Genomic DNA, 17,829 nt, shown 5'->3' with positions numbered 1-17,829 from the left:
AGAAGAAATTCAGAGAAGGTTCACTTGACTGATGCCTGGGATGTGAGCAGTTACCTTACGGGGAAAGGTTGGACAGACTACATCCATTTAGAACATTGAGAGGTGATGATCGTATTGGAATATATAAGATCCTCACTTGACAGGATGGATGCTGAAAGGATATTTTCCCTTATGGGAGACTAGAACTCAGGATACAGTTTAAAAAGGGGTTTCCCGTTTAAGGTTAGAGATAGAAGATTTTTTTTCCCCTCAGCCGGTCATGAATCTTTGGAACTCTCTTCCCAAAAAAGTAGTGGAGGGAGGGTCAATTAATATTTTTAAGGCAGAGGCAGGTAGATTCTTGACAAACAAGGGAGTCAAAGATAATCGGGCATAGATGGAATGTGGAGTTGAGGGCACAATCAGACCTGCCATGGTCTTGTTGAATGGTGGAGCAAGCTCTATGGACCATATGGCCTACTCCATCTCTTAATTAGGATGTCAATGTGTATGTAATATCTCATTATATGGCTTGGTGTCATACCTTGCTTTCTAATACTTCTGCGAAGCACCTTGGGATGTTTCAATATGTTTAAAGTTGTAATGTAAATATAAGTTGTTGTTTCATATTTCATATAACATATTGTTACATAGTATAGAATCAAGGAGCCATCTTGATTATATTTTGTGAGTTTGTGTTAAATCTATGTTATCACTGTTCTAATGGAATATTGCAATATTAAATGCATTGCAATTTGAGTTAGAATTTTTACAATTACTATTTCATTGTCCATCTTTATGTTTCTCAGTAGAGCCAATTTTAAAACAAGGAAATAGACCAGCCTTCAAATATCACTGACACCACTTCACCTGAGTTTTGATGAGTGGAGTTCTTCATTTATGCTCTGTTTCCTATGGCTTACATTATTCACAAATAATAAGGATATCTTGGGTCATATGCAATATATGAAACTCCAGAACAGGGCAGCAGTTACCTGTTACCTTTCTATGAGTCTGCAGCCAGCAGCTGATGCAAACTGCTTGTAATTCACGAAGCATTACAGATTCAGGATTTGTGACAGTGGACAGTGTGCTAAGAATTACTTTTCACCCACATTGTACAAAAGTGCGTTTGATTTTAATCCAAAAATAGTTATATTATTAATCATTAAGTCTTGTAAGTCTTGACAGTATCAGCATGCGGCCCAAACTTGGCCTTGCTTAGAATTTTGTTTATCTGTGTTGAAAATGATTTTAATGCATTGAGCTGGAGCCCCATCCTTTAGCGACTATATTTGGAGTTTCGGACTTGTCGCAGCTGCGGGGGCAGATAACCTCACTGGTTGCTTGGAGGCGAGTACTATTGAGTGATGCCACCCAGTGCCTCGGCATAGATGGGTGACTTAATGGAATGTTTGCACCTCGAGAAGGTCAAATACACCATGAGGGGGTCAATTGAAGGGTTCTGCTGGAGATGGCGGCCATTTATATTGTATTTCAAGGAATTGTTGGGGGACGGGAGGGAGCAATGTGAGGGGGAGTCTTGTTTCAAGAGGTGGGGGTTGGGTTGACTAGATTATTTTTTAATTGACTTGTTTGTACTTTTTGCATAAAATGACAAAAACTTGATAAAAAAATATATTTTAATGGTTTTAATATTTGATTGCCTGATCATTAACAAGTTACTGGCGAAAAAGGGAAAAGAGGTTCATGGTAGTGGGCATAATTGAAATCCTAAGTGAGTACTTTCATCTGTCTTTTCAATTAAGAAGATCCTGTCAAAGTCACAATAAAAAGGAAGGTAGCTGAGATACTGGAAGTGTTAAAAATTGATAAGGAATACGAGCTGCGATAGTACCTCGCACACCTTCAAAGATTCTGCACAGACACCCCGCATCTGAGTCATTTGCAAACTTTGATAATTGAAAAGGCTAGCTACAGCTAAGTAGATAATTTATCCATTATGGATGAAAGGCACCGTAGGTTACTGAGTTAGGGTGGAAATTGCAGAGACTCAGGCCATTATTCCAACTCTCCTTGGATATGAGGGTGATGCCAGAGGACTGGGGAATTTCAAATGTTACACTTATTTAAAAAAAACTTACACCAGGTTAAAGTCCAACAGGTTTATTTGGAATCACTAGCTTTTGGAGCATAGCTCCTTCATCAGGTGAGTAGATGAAGGAGCTATGCTCCAAAAGCTAGTGATTACAAATAAACCTGTGGACTTTAACCTGGTGTTGTAAGACTTCTTTCGGTGCCCACCCCAGTCCAACGCCTGCATCTCCACGTCATATTTTTTTTAAAAAGGAGAGTGGGATACATACACCCAGCAACTACAGGCCAAACTAATGTCGTTTGGAATTTTTTTCGAAGTGATAATCTGATACAAAATTAATTGATATTTGAATATGTCTGAGCCGTTAGTGAAAGTCAGCATGGATTTGGTAAAGCCAAACTGTTTGACTAACTTGATTAGTTATTTGATGAAATAACACAGCGTTCATAGGGATACTGTGGTTGGCATGTATGTGGACTTCCAAAAGGTATTTGACAAGTAACGCATGATAGATTAGTTAGTAAAGATAAAGCTGCTGGGTTTAACGGTATAGTGGCAACATGAAGAGAAATCAGTGAGTGGACAGTTATTTTTTCGACTGGAAGAGGGTATGTAGAGGTGTTCCCCAGGGGTCGCTTCTCGGAATATGGCTCTTTTTGACATGGGTATACCAGACATAATTCCAAAGTTTGCAAATGACTCAGATGTGGGCTGTCTGTGCAGAATCTTTGAAGGTGTGCGAAGTATTATCGCAGCTCGTATTCATCAACATAACATTCTCCACTTCCCCCAAGCCCTCTTTCCACCGGCTCTGAACCCCTGGCTCGGGACCAAAGAGTTACTGAGGGGCAGTTATCAAATAGTTCGGCAGGAGGCGGCCGTTCTCTTGTACCAATGGGCGCGTGCGCGTGGTGCGTGGGATGACGACACCGCAGAGCCGAGGCGCTCTGGCTGGCACAATGAGGTTGCTAGGAGACGACCCTGTATCAATAAACAAAGGAGCAAGATGCTCGAGCGCTGCTCTGATGTCTCCCCTTCCCAGTGTGAGCGGCTCAGCAGTAAAGCCCCGCTAAAGAGATGGGCCATGCAGCAAGTGCCAATGTTAAGATGATCTCGGTCAAGCCTGACGAGAACAAACGAGTGTCGAACGCTGCCACCTTGCGAAAAGCGATCAGGTATCGCATTCCCATTCTCACCCTTATTTAAGATCGAAAGGCCAACGTTTTCGAATGCCCTTCTGATGGGTGAAAATCAGAAAGGTGGACGTGCCCGCTGGTCTATTCCGGCCTGAATTGGCATCTGATGTACTTTGTAAAATTGTTCTGTATTACTGAATAATAATCGTTGGTAATTGATTTTACTTGCTTATTTGCAGAATTGCACAGGGTAACAACAACTGTGCAAAGGAAACTCCAAATTACATTGACGACTTGGTGAGAATAAACTTATCAACATTTTTGTTAGTTGTTACAGATCAGTCTGTCCCAGAGCATAATTTTTATGGAATAAATTGCACATATGCCGGTCTCACTTAATGTTGAGGCAAAAATAAGCAACACTTTATTTATATAGAATTTTTCATGTAGTTAAACATCCCAAAATGCTTAACAAGGGTATTACCAATAAGAAAATTTACACTGAGCCACAGACTGGGCAGCACAGTAGCACTGCTGCTTCACAGCGCCAGGGTCCCAGGTTCGATACCCAGCTTAGGTCACTGCCTGCGCGGAGTCTGCACATTCTCCCTGTGTCTGCATGGGTTTCCTCCGGGTTCCTCCCACAAGTCCTGAAAGACGTGCTTGTTAGATGAATTGGACATTCTGAATTCTCCCTCTGTGTACCCGAACCCTAGGAGTGTGGCGCCTCGGGGATTTTCACAGTAACTTCATTGCAAGTGTTAATGGAAGCCTACATGTGACAATAAAGCTTATTATTATTAGAAGGAAATTCCAGGACAGATTAGAACTATAGAAAAGTTACAGTACGGAGAGAGTCCATTCAGCCCATGGTATCTGCAATGCTCAAAAAAACTAGCTGCCCATTCTGATTTTCACAATAACTTCACTGCAGTGTTAATGTAAGCCTATTTGTGACACTAATAAATATTATTATAATCCATCTGCCAGCACCCAATCAGTAGCCTTGCAGGTTACAGCACTTCAGATGTAGATCCAGGTACTTTTTAAATGAGCTGAGGTTTTCTACCTCAAACACTAAAATGGCAGTGAATTCCAGACACCTGCCACCCTCTGGGTGAACAAGTTTTTCCTAATATCTCCTCTAATCTTTGTAGCAATCACCTTAAACCTGTATGCCTGGTACCTCTCCTGTAGGAGCAACAAGTCTTCCCTGCCTACTCTATCTTGGTCCCTCATAATTTTATACACCTCAATCAAATCAACCCTCAGCCTCCTCTGTTGTAAGGAAGATGATCCGAGTATACTTAATCTTTCCTCATAACAGCAATTACGCAGTCCCGGCAACATTCCCAAAAATCTCCTTTGCACTCTCTCCAGAGCATTTCTGTGCTTTCTGTGATCTCATGACCAGAACTATATGCAAAACCCCAGCTGTGACCTAACCAGTTTTTTATACAATTCCCTGCATTGCACCCCTGCTTTTGTATTCTATATCTTGTATAGTAAAGGAAAATATTCCATATGCTTTCTTTACCACATTATTTATCTATCCTGTCACCTTCAGGGACCAATGGACATGCACTCCAAGGTCTATCACTTCCTCTATCCTCCTCAATATCCTCCTGTTTATTGCATATTTCCTTGCTTTGTTTGCCCTGCCAAAAATGCATTTCTTCACATTTCTCTAGATTGAATTCCACTTGTCACTTTTCCACCTACTCAACCAAGCCATTGATATCATTCTGGAGTCCACAGCTATCCTCTTTATAATCAAGTACACAGCCTATCTTTGTATCATCTGCAAATTTCCCAATCATACCTACCACTTTAAGTCTAAATCATTAATATGTACAACAAGCAACAAGGGACCCAACACTGAGCCCTATGCAACACCACTGGAAATTGCTTTCCATTCACTATAACATCCATCGGTCATTATCTTTTGCTTCCTGTCACTAAGCTAATTTTGGATCCAACCTGTCCCCTGAGCTTTTACTTTTCTGTCCAATCTGACATGTGGGACCTTGTCAAATGCCTTGCTTAAATCCATGTGGACCACATCCACTGCACTACCCTCATCAATTCTCCATGTGACCTCCTCAAAAAATTCAATTACGTTAGTAAGGTGTGACTTTCCCTTAACAAAACCCCTGATTAATCCTTGCCCTTTTCAGTGACAGTTTATCCTGGCTCTCAGAATTGATTCTCATCATTTGCCCACCATGAAAGTCATGCTGATCAGCCTATAATTATTTGCCATATCCCTTGTTAAACAATGGTACAACGGGTGTGATTTTAACAAATATATATTTTTAATAGATTTTTCCATTTTTTTTTACAAATAATGCAACAGAAAAAGTAAAAAATAAGCAATAAGTAATGCAAAACAGGGATAGTACAGAAGAAGAATTATTGCAAGTATAGGAACAGACAAAACAGGATATGTTTAGAACAATATATTTAAGGAACTAGTGCCTGCCTCCAGTTTTAATGTTGGACCCATCCAAAACAGGTTAATAACGGATTACAAGTTGAGGGTGGAATAAGGATAAGGCTTTATAACTACGAAAGGATAACTGTTCAGGGTGCATACTTTCATGTATTGCGAGGTCAAGGCATACAATTCCACATACTATACAATATGGCACATGGAAAGCCAATCAGGAGCAAGTCAGACAAGGTGGAGCCTATAAATTGAAGATAGGCGTCTCACATTCTACGGAATGTATCAAATTTAGAATGGATCACAGATGTCAGGAATTCCATAGGAATGTATTCCATAATTCATTTATGACAGTTTTAAATTGAAGGATATTTGTCAAAAAGCCAGGAGCGTGGGATATTTTTCAAGCTGCAAAAGTCAGTCTCTTTTGATTAGTATCAATAATTCTCCCATCTGGGAGATCCAGAATTAAGAACAAAGGATTAAAATCTAAGGCTCTGTCAAATATCTTCTCCAGCTCTGTGACTACAGCAGGATTGAATCTTAACACAGGACCATATGCAATGTATATAATCACCCTTGACTACCAGGTACTTTGGGCACATTGGGGTCTTTCAGTATCAAACCGGTGTCTAAGACTGAGCGTAACATCTTAGCAGTACAGTATCTTAAATTAAGTTCCTTCACCTTATTATAAACTGAGAATTTATTGACAGAATCCCATATACTACCCTATGTTTCCTCATCGATGTTAGCCCCCTAGTCTTTTTTCAAGACTGCAGGGTACACAATGTAGGATCTAGAATTCAGGGTATCCTAAAACTGATTAGCTGTTTAAAGCTCCACAGAACTCAAGAATGTTTTCCACCAGGGAAATAGAGAAGTCAAGATGTAAATTCCTCTTATTAAGGATAAAGTCTCTAAGTTGTAAATACTTAAAAAAGGAGCATCTCGGGATGTCAAATTGTCAGCATAGTTTCTGAAAGGATGATAAGGAAGCATCTCTGAACATGCTTCCCAACTTGCAAATGCCTCCATCCCTCTATGTTTGAATCCATGGTCCATGAGACCCGGTGGGAAGTCTGGGGCCTTGGATAGGAGAGAATTAGTTTAGATCTCCCTTCTAATTGACAGACCAATCTCAATACTCTAAGAGTATTGATAATAGTAGGATTATCACATTTACCAGTCTCAGCCTTAATGTCTCCATAAAATAACAAAACTTGCAGAGGATAAGCCGACTGGCTTCAATGTCGAGTCAAATGGAGGCAGTGTCCTTGCTGGCTCAGTCCCTTATGAACCTGAGGTGAGAAGCCAGCTGATGCAGCTTAATGTTCGGAATGGCCAGCCCTCCCTTAGCCCCCGGGAGCTGAAGCGAAATAAATTTAAGACGGGGCATCTTCCTATTCCAGATAAACAAACTAATCGTTCCATTGGTTTCCTTTAAAATTCTAGCTGACAACTTGTTGGCAACATCTGGTACGGGGTATAACAATCTAGGCAACGCATTCATTTTAATTAAGGCAATCCTGTCCAGCTACAAAACCGGCAGGGATGACAAGCTGAGTCCCACCGAATGGAAGCAATCAACTGAGGTAAATTGGCCGCATGAATCTCCCTAAAACAAAGGATAATCATGACACTCGGGTACTTAAATCCAACGGGAAAGGTAGTAAGGGGGGGAACGTCTACCCCATAGCTCTCCCGCCGGCATGACCTCCGAATTTGCAAGATTGATTTTTTAACCAGAGAAAGCACTAAACCTATCTATCACACTAGTGGTAGCAAGAACCGAGACTTCTGGCTTCGAAGCAAATAGCAGTACATCGTCCACATAGAGCTTAAACCTGTGGTGCTTATCTAGCCCAGTTATTAGGGGCTCCTACTTAATAGCCTTCACCAAAGTCTCTATAGCCAGTGCTAATAACAAGGAGGAGAGGGGGCAGCCCTGCCTGGCCCCCCTCTGGAGCCCAACATTCTCAGACCTAAAGCCATTTATGAGCACCGCCACTACAGGTCTATGATACAACACCTGAATCCATTTAACATATCCTCACGTAGCCCAAATCTCCACAAAGTGGACACGTAATAATTCCATGGATACAATTTTGTGCCTGTGTTAGCCATCAGCCTGAACGGTGACACTGACCCAAAATCGTGCAAGAGTAGGAAAGCGAGATTCTCACCAGCAAAATCTTGTTTTCCAATTTTCCACGCCTCTTGCCGGTGGAGCAATGATGGTCCCCCCCAGACCATTTCAATAAATGTTAATAAATTTTAATATAATTAAAGGATTTTCCCTCAATATGGATTTGATTGGATTTGTACCGAGGTACAGTGAAAAGTATTGTTATGCGTGCAGTCCTCTTACTGAATATTCATGTCACACCAGCCAAGTTTTTAAAAACTTGAAGCAGTCTAGGGGAACCTGCCTGGAGCGCCAAAGTAAGTAAAACCCTCAGGGAGAAAAGGATATGCCATGGCACTGCCTCCGTCACCGGGCAGTGCCGACATGGCAGTGCCAACCTGGCAGTGCAATTGTGGCAGTGACAGGGTGGCACTGGCGGAGTGTGACCTCTGGGGAGACCCATTGTGGGCACCAGGTACAGCATTGGGAAATCTTGGAATCCCATTCCCTGCTTTGTTGTTCCAATCCAGTTATCTTCTTGCTATGTGGGCAGGGCCATCCCGATGCTTGTGTGGTTATCAGGCTGAGGTTTGATGCTAGCAGAATATTGGTCGGACATGCAATTTGATGACTTTGACTACTTATCTGCACAACTTGTGGTACGACATCTAGGCCTTCAGGGCTAGACTCCTGGTATTGACAACTACTGGTATCTGCAACAACTACCTTATAAGAAGGACTTGTCTGGAGGGTCTTCTGGACCCTGTGTAGAGATGATATTACCCCCGCCTCTGTACTTCCTTAACTAAGGGACCCAGTACAGCATTGGGAAATCTTGGAATCCCATTCTCTGCTTTGTTGTTCCAATCCAGTTATCTTCTTGCTCACATTCTCTTCTGCAATCAGTTACAGCACCACCTCCAGTTAGAATCTACCTTTCCAATGAGAGATACAGGCTGGGTTTAAGCAGCTCAGTTTAGCTTTTAATTAATGCTAGCCTTTCACATTCTTGTGCCCCCTGCTGAGGCCTGCATCTGCTCAACAGCATGGTTAGTAGCGGTTGCACAATACAATCACAGAAATGAGCAGGTTGCACATTGCTGCCTGCATTGGAAACCATGATGTGGAGATGCCGGCGTTGGACTGGGGTGAGCACAGTATGAAGTCTTACAACACCAGGTTAAAGTCCAACAGGTTTGTTTCGATGTCACTAGCTTTCGGAGCGCTGCTCCTTCCTCATCTCCACATCATGGTTTCCAATGCAGGCAGCAATGTGCAACCTGCTCATTTATGTGATTGTATTGTGCAACCGCTACTAACCATGCTGTTGAGCAGATGCAGGCCTCAGCAGGGGGCACAAGAATGTGAAAGGCTAGCATTAATTAAAAGCTAAACTGAGCTGCTTAAACCCAGCCTGTATCTCTCATTGGAAAGGTAGATTCTAACTGGAGGTGGTGCTGTAACTGATTGCAGAAGAGAATGTGAGCAAGAAGATAACTGGATTGGAACAACAAAGCAGAGAATGGGATTCCAAGATTTCCCAATGCTGTACTGGGTCCCTTAGTTAAGGAAGTACAGAGGAGGGGGTAATATCATCTCTACAAAGGGCCCAGAAGACCCTCCAGACAAGTCCTTCTTGGAGCAGCGCTCCGAAAGCTAGTGACATCGAAACAAACCTGTTGGACTTTAACCTGGCATTGGAAACAACAGTGGGGGTTAACCATGCAAAACAATCCCTGCACTCCTTTTTGGATCTTATTGAAATTTGCAGTCCATCTGATTCTTTTACACTCATATAAAATTGTGATAACATCATTTAATGCATCAGCACAGCCTTAATTCTTGAACTCATTCTAAAGCCATGCGTTGTCTCTAGTTAAAAGAACACATTTACAAGATGTGATCAACTATTCATTATGTGGGGCAGTTGATTCTTGGGACTTGCCTCTTAGATCGTTGTGCAAAATGATATAAAAGATACACAATCGGTGATAAGATATATGAAGTGAAAAAAGTCACCTTCCTGGTGATAGCATGATCTTGATCAGTGGCATGCTTTGTGACGTAGAAATGTTGATTTATTTACTTTTCAGGTGCAAGGTTTAAACTTCACACAGATTGGTTCTATCCCAGATTCATCGGAAGTAGAAAGTGAGCTTCAAGAAGCAAAGGAAAAAGCAAGAACGCTAATGAAGGAGGTAACTCATTTTGGAATATGTTAAAGTGAATTTTATAATTCTCAACATTTATTCAATGTGTGAAATGTGCATCAAAAGTTATATTTCTACCAATATTAGCAAACAAAGCATAGAAACACATATTCAAGCACTTTCTTTCTTGGTCCCAAATGCTTCTTACTTGCTTATTTTGAATTTGACTGCACTTAATATATTGAATTGGGACAGAAGAAAGTGAAATAAGCTAACGCTGTAATGAATACAAGTAAAAATTACAAGTTAGTCATTGAAAAACAGCAATTAACCTAAAAGGTGGACTGGCAAAATAAGCTTTACTTCACATTGATTGTGACTTCAGTTTATACAGTGATGCCAGGCTAAATCTACATTATGCAGCAATAATAATCTATTTTGAGCTGACCTTGCTTTTAGCTCATGTACTCAGTTTCACATGAGAGGATGCAAAAGATCAAACTTTCCTTTTCAATGTTAAATTTACAATTTGAACATATGTGCCTGAACATCGCTGTGATTAGCAACATCTCTTCATTTTACATATTTGGGCGGTAGGATGGTGATTATGATTAGTAATCCAAAGACCTGGACTAATTCTCCGGATACATGAAATGCAAATCCTTCCATGGCAGCTGAGGAACTTAAATTAAATTAATTATTTAAATCTGGGATACAGGGCCAGTATTAGTAACGGTGACTGTAAAACCACCGGATTGTCAAAAAAATCCATCTGCTTCACCAGTGCCATTTAGGAAAGGGAATTTGCTAACCTTATCCCTCTGGTCTACATGTGACTTCCAACCAAAGCATTGTGGTTGACTCTTAACAACCCTCTGAAATGGGCTCGTAAATCAGTCAGCTGTGTCAAATCATTATGAAAGGGAAAGTAAGAATATAAACAGACAGATCACCTGGTAATGGACATGACAGGGGTACATGGTGCCGGTCATCCCTGCTGAGTTCTCTTCACTAACATCTGGAGACCTGTGTCAAAATGGGAGAGCTATCCCACTGCTAGTCAAGCAAAAGCCTGACATGATCATACTCATTGAATCATACCTTACAGCCTATGTCCCAGACCTCTCTATCATCACCCCTGTGTATCATCCGTCCCATCAGGAGGACAGGCTCACCAGAGCTAGCAGCAGTGATTTACAGTCAGGAAAAAATGGACCTGGAAGTCCTGAACATTGATTCCCAATCACATGAAGTCTCAGGCAGGGAAACTATATGCCGATTATCAACTCCCGCCCTCCCTCAGCTAATGAATCATACATTTCTGTGTTGAACACCACTTGAACGTGCCACCGAGGATACCAAGGGCACAGCATATAGTCTGGATGGGGCATTTCAATGTCCATAATCCAAATGGTGATAGGACTCAGGAGCACCCCTACAGACTGAATCTTGAAAGATATATCTGCCAGATTGGAGTGGTGAGAGAACCAACATGAAGGAAAACCAACTTGACTTTATCCTCATCAACTATTTATTGGAGATGTATCTATTTATTTATGTTGCTGCTAGCACTACTGCCTCACAGTGCTAGGGACCCGGGATCAATTCTGGCCTTCCACTGTCTATGTGGAGTTTGTACATTCTCCCAGTGTCTGCGTGGGTTGCCTCCGCGTGCTCCGGTTTCCTTCCACAGTCCAAAGATGTGAAGGTTAGATGGATTGACCATACTAAATTTCCCCTTAGTGTCCAGGGACGTGCAGGTTAAGTTATGGGTTATGGGGATTAGGGGGGGTGAACACATGAGTGTACATGGGTAGAGTGCCCTTACGTAGGGTCGGTGCAGACTCAATAGCCTCCTTCTGCACTATAGGGATTCTATGTGTGATAATATTGGTGAGAGTTATCACCGCACAGTTCTTGCTGAGATCAAGGACATTGTTCATTGTTTTGTATGATAATACTACACTGCTAAATGGGATATATTTAGTACAGGCGTAGCAGTTCAAAACTGGGCACCTATGAGGAACTGTGGACCATCACAATCTGGAACCTCGTGGCCTGAATACACAATGGGTGAAGAGAGATTGAAAGTGACACAGGCACTGTCAAAAAGTTTTTTCAGCAGAGCAAACAGGTTAAAAAGCTGCACTCTCCTGCTTTCATTATCGGAGACCTACCCGTGAACCAAGATCCTGTAACAATGACGACATCTACATCTGACTGCATCCAAGAAACCGGCTAACCTAAATTGGCCGCAACATTTAACAATCTGTACCTCAAGGCCAAGCAACGGACGCCTAACTGTATATTCTTTTAACTTTTTTTATTGGACTGTAACTTCCCTTATTTTGGATACCTATATGTGTGAGTTGTTGATTTTTTATTTTTTTGTCTTGTGTTTAGTGGTTAATAAATTTGCTCTTTAACTCAAGAAAACCGTGTTTGATTGGCTCCTGATTGCTCACCACATAAATAGGTCAACACATTCTGATTTTGAAAAGGCATACCCTCATGAAAATGAAACCTAAACCTTTGTTGTGACCAATCGAGGAGGTTGAACAGAGGGGAGCCAGTTCACACCTTCTCACCTGTTGTAACAATGGACAAGAAATCTTAATTCGAGCGGTGAGGTAAAAGTGCCTGCCCTTTACATCAAGGCAACATTTGGCCAAGTGCGGCATTAAGAAGACTGGGTAAAATTGACGTCAATGGGAATCAATTAAGAAACTATCCATTGGCTGAAGTCATACCTCTCACAGAGGAAAATGTTTGCAGTTGTTGGAGGTCAATCATCGCAGCTTCAAGAGTTCACAGCAGGAGTTCCTCAGGGTAGCATCGTAGGCCCAACCACCTTTAGCTGCTAGATCAATGTTCATCGCTCCATCAGAAAGTCAGAACTGGAGACGTGCACGGATAATTACAGTGTTCAGTTGCATTTGGAACTCCTCAGATAATGAAGCAGCCCATGGCTGCATGCAGCAAGACCTGGACAACATTCAGGCTTGGGTTGATAAATGACAAGTAACTTTGTGCCACTCAGGTGCCAGGCAATGACCACCTCTAACATGAGTGAAACTAACCACCTTCCCTTAACATTCAATGCCATTAACATCGCTGATTTTCCCACCATCAACATCCTTGAATGTAATAATAATAATAATCTATATTGTCACAAGTGGGCTTACATTAACGCTGCAATGAAGTTATCATGAAAAGCCCCTAGTCGCCACATTCCAGCGCCTGTTCGGGTTCACAGAGGGAGAATTCAGAATGTCCAAATTACCTGACAGCATGTCTTTCGGGACTTGTGGGAGGAAACCAGAGCACCCGGAGGAAACCCATGCAGACATGGGTAGAAGGTGCAGACTCCGCACAGACAGTGACCCAAGCCAGGAATCGAACCTGGGGCCCTGGCACTGTGAAGCTACAGTGCTAACCACTGTGCTACCATGCAGGCTTTTTTTTACCATTAAAGAGAAATTTGTCACCATTGAAGAGAAATGTAACTGGACCAGCTACATAAATACCGTGCTGACAAGAGCAAGTCAGAGCTGGGTGTCCTGTAGTGAGTAACTCACCACTTGACTCCCCAATGTCATGAGTACAGCTCCAATAGCACTCAAAGTTCAGATTTATCGAGAACAAAGTTGCTAGCTTGATTGGCAACAATTTCATCACGTTAAATAGTCATTCCTCAACTCCCGCCAAATTGTGTCTGTAGCGTTTGCTATCTATAAATGAATTGTGTAAAGTTTGGTTCTTGCCTTATCCTTCACCACCTGGCTTTCTGGTATATATAACATGTGTTACAATCCCTGTAGAGACTGGTAACTTGTTAAAAGAAAGGAATCCCCATGATGCCAATGGAAGTAACTTGCCAATCAAATTGGCTGACAGCTCTCCAGGCCTTCCATGCGCAGCACTGCAGTGGCTGGAAGTTCTGGGACCACAGTTCTGGTAATTACCAGGGTCCCGAGGAGGGGAGGGTAAGGGAGGCAGAGGGGGATGATCTTGCTGTCGGGGGTATGGGAGGAAGGACTAGAGCTCTCCAGCCCCAGGCTGAAGGGGCCTTCCGATTGAGGTGCCCATCCCAATTCCTGCTCGAGATTGAAGAAGAGATCTTTTTCTGTTTCCCATCCTCAGTCATAAGACCATAAAACATAGGAGCAGAATTAGGCCATTCGGCCCATTGAGTCTGCTCTGTCATTCAATCATGGCTGATATGTTTCTCATCCCCATTCTCCTGCTTCTAATTTCCTAAGCCTTTTCCCATTTAATCTGTGCTTCCATTCTTCCTACCAAAGTGCACAACCTCACACTTTTCCACTTGTATTCCATCTGCCACTTCTTTGCCCACTCTCCGAGCCTGTCCAAGGCCTTTTGCAGCCCCTCTGCTTCCTCAAAACTACCGATCCCTCTACATATCTTTGTATCATCTGCAAACTTAGCAACAGTGTCCTCAGTTCCTTCTTCCAGATTGTTAATGTATATTGTGAAAAGTTGTGGTCCCAAAACCGACCCCTGAGGCACACCATTAGTCACCGGCTGCCATCCTGAAAAATACCTCTTTAACCCTACACTTTGCCTTCTGCCAGTCAGTCAATCCTCTATCCTTGCCAGTATCTTACCCTTAATACCATGGGCTCTTAACTTATTTAACAGCCTCTATACGGCACCTTGTCAAAGGCCTTCTGGAACTCTAAATAGATCACATCCACTGGTTTTCTTTTGTCTAACTTCCTTGTTACCTCCTCAAAGAATTCAAACAGATTTGTCAGACATGACCTCCCCTTGACGAAGCTGTGCTGATTCAGTCCTATTTTATCATGCTCATCTTTAATAATGGACTCTAAAATCTTACCAATGACCAAAGTCAGACTAACCGACCTATACTTTTCCATCTTCTGCCTCCCTCCCTTCTTAAACAGGGATGTTACATTAGCCATTTTCCAGTCCTCTGGGACCCTACCTGCTTCCAATTATTCCTGAAAGATCACCACCAATGGCTGCACAATCTCCTCAGCCATCTCCTTTAGACCCCTGGGGTGTAGTCCATCTGGTCCAGGTGATTTATCCACCTTCAGACTTTCGTTTCCCCAGAATCTTCTCCTTAGTGCAGCCACTAGCCTTAAAATTGAGGCTGGTGGGAAAATGTCCTTAAGTGGTCATTAAAGTCGCCACAGAAGGGCCTTAATTGGGGCATGGGCGGGCTTTCCTGCCTTGGCCCTATCGTCCACACTGTAAAATTGTGTCCAGGTGCAGGTCGGGGTGGGTGGGATCCTAGAGGGAATGCTGTACGTGCTATTTTACGCTCCTGCCCAAACTCAGAACCGCCGGGGGTGGGTGGAGTGTAAAATTCTGGCCTTGTACTGTATGTAATCAACCATCACCACCTTTGGCTTTTCCTTTTGCCCCATCAAGCCGAACAGCAGCATTTTTGTTAGGCTTGCAGCGTGCAGATGACAATATATTGCTTTCACCTTCTAGATCATTGACTGCCTGAGGTTAGCCAGCCATGTGACAATGATATATATTTGACTTATCCTCCTGATCCTTTCTGCTTTGCTTTCATCCTTGTGTATTAAAGTTTTTAAGTTTCCCCTGAGGTTTCTGATGTCTTCCATTTGCTTTATGTTTTCTTTTCTGATGTTCCTTTCTTTTGTCTAAAAAAATGTTAATTGTCCTTTGTCCTTCATTTTCTTGAATGATTGTCATTGGCATAGCCAATGACTTCTGGGATAATTTGATTGGAATATAATTATCTCCCTTAAAAGAAAGGTTGATAGACTAATAACTCTCATGAAAGTAACATTTTCAATTGTTCTGAGAACCCTGTGTGAGTTATCTGATGAAATAGTTTACCTCTTTCTAACAGCTCTCCAGAGAAATATCTGCATTACCTTTGCATAATTATTACTCCAAAGTACAGTGATCTACAGATTTGTTTGAAGTCCTTAGAATCCTTTATTTTGTATGAAATTAAGATACTTCAGATGAACACCCAAGCTTTATTTATATCCTTGCCTCCACAGCAGTAAACCTAGGACTCTCCTGAAGCTTCCAACTTTATGGTCTTGTGGTCTCAACCCCACCAGCCGTACAAAATACATTTTGAGAAGTTTTAAAATGGAGAAAAATAGAAAGGTTCAGGATCCGAAAGATGATTACGCATCCAAAATCTGGAAAATATCACACACCACTTGCCCCAATTGCTTTTCTTTCCCAATGTCCAAATAACCCCCCTTTTGGATTTGTTGACAAAATGCAACATTTCACATATGTTAGTGCCATAGAATCATAGAATGGTTACAGCACAAGAGGCCATTCAGCCCATTCTGTCCATGCCAGTCCTCTCGAAGAACAATTCACTTTGTCCCACTCCTCCGCTTTTTCCCTGTAGCCATGCAAAGTTTTTCGCTCAAGCTAATGATCCAATTCTCTTTTGAAGGCTTTGATTGAATTGGTCTCCAGCACATTCTCAGGCAGAACATTCCGGATCATATCCATTCGATGCATAAAACCGTTTTCCTCATGCCACCTTTACTTCATTGCCAATCACCTTAAATTTGTGTCTCAATTATTCCATCATTGGGAAAGGCATCTTCCTATCCACTCTGTTCCGATCCCTCGTCATTTTAAACACCTCTAATTAAAACTCTCTTAATCTTTTCTTCTCCAAGGAAAACAGCCCCAGCTTCTCCAATCTATCCATGTAACTGAAGCCCCACGTCTCTGGAGCCATTTGCTTTCTTCAACCTCCCTAATGCCTTTGCATCTTTCCTGTAGTGTGGTGTCCGAAACGGGACACAATACTCCAGTTGAGACGGAACCAGGATTTCAGAGAGGTTTATCATAATTTCCTTGCTTTGTCCTCTGTGACCCTATTTATAAAGCCCAGGACCCCTTGTGCTTTATTAGCCATATTCTCCAGCAGTCCTGCCATCTTCAATGATTTGTGCTTACATGCTCCCAGGTTTCCCTGCTCCTGCACCTCTTTTAGAATTGTACTCTTTAGCTTGTATTGTATTTGTGAGGGCCACGAAGAATCCAGCACGAGTTGAAGGATGGCCAGCTTTATTTATGCAGGGAATCTGCTAATGATTTCTCTGCCCCCCCTCATTGGGGAAGCTCATACTCCCGAAGGATTGTGGGATTGCCATTAGTCCCCAGCCAGTTGTAAGCAGGCAGGTTATAACATCCCTCCCCCCCCCCAAAGTCCAAGGAATCCACCGAAGACCCTGGCGAAGGAGGGCGTCAGACTCGTTTTGCCGCAGGCCGGACAGCATTTGCACGAGGTGCTGGATCGGGCGGCATGTAACGAGACGGAGAATGGCGCTTCCGTGATGAACGGCGTAACGGTTGTACATCCACGGCCCGTGGGCCTGAGGACTCCTCCTCTGAGGCATCCTGTGTCTCCATCTCGGAGTCGGAATCCGCTGCCTCCATCACCTCGGCGTCTCTATCTCCACGCGGTTCTGCAACGACCTGCGCAGGCTTTGAGTGCGGCACCAGAGGAAGATTGTGAGGAATACTCTCCACTGTGTCTGGTCTCTGTGGCTGTAGAAATGAGCTCCGGGGGCAGGGAATCTTTGGAAGAAATGGTCTTCTGGACCGAACGTGGTCTACATGCTTGCGCTGGAGATGACCCTGTGCTCGCACCTGGTAAGAAATGGGGCCCGTTCGGCGAATGATAACGCCAGGCACCCACTGGGCACCACCAGCAATATTTTGAACGAACACTGGGTCCACTGGGCGCAAACTGCCGAATTGGCCAATGCCAAGAAAAGCCATGTCCCTGCCGTTCTTGAGTGCGACGTAGTTTTGCGCCAATGTCCGGGAAAACCATGCTAAGGCGGGTGCAAAGTCTCCGGCCCTTTCGGAGTTCAGCGGGAGCTACCCAAGTCACCGCATGTGGAGTGGTCCTCTATGAA

The 17,829-nt window shown here is 42.9% G+C and overlaps 1 protein-coding gene across 2 annotated transcripts in view; it reads left to right on the top strand.

Annotated features, from left to right (window-relative positions):
• The first annotated feature begins 3,030 nt into the window (after window positions 1-3,030).
• Window positions 3,031-17,829, top strand: part of LOC140429614 (coiled-coil domain-containing protein 192-like) — a 126,572-nt gene continuing 111,773 nt past the window's right edge. For both annotated transcript variants that reach the window (XM_072516859.1, XM_072516858.1), the window contains exons 1-3: window positions 3,031-3,213; window positions 3,414-3,471; window positions 9,842-9,946. In XM_072516859.1, the coding sequence (XP_072372960.1) occupies window positions 3,116-3,213; window positions 3,414-3,471; window positions 9,842-9,946 (261 nt within the window). In that variant the 5' untranslated portion in view covers window positions 3,031-3,115. The remainder of the gene's footprint in view (window positions 3,214-3,413; window positions 3,472-9,841; window positions 9,947-17,829) is intronic.

Source organism: Scyliorhinus torazame, chromosome 9 (genome assembly GCF_047496885.1).
Source record: "Scyliorhinus torazame isolate Kashiwa2021f chromosome 9, sScyTor2.1, whole genome shotgun sequence".
NCBI lineage: Eukaryota > Metazoa > Chordata > Chondrichthyes > Carcharhiniformes > Scyliorhinidae > Scyliorhinus > Scyliorhinus torazame.
The sequence above is the reverse complement of the archived record's forward strand: the minus strand, read 5'-3'. Positions and strand labels throughout refer to the sequence as shown.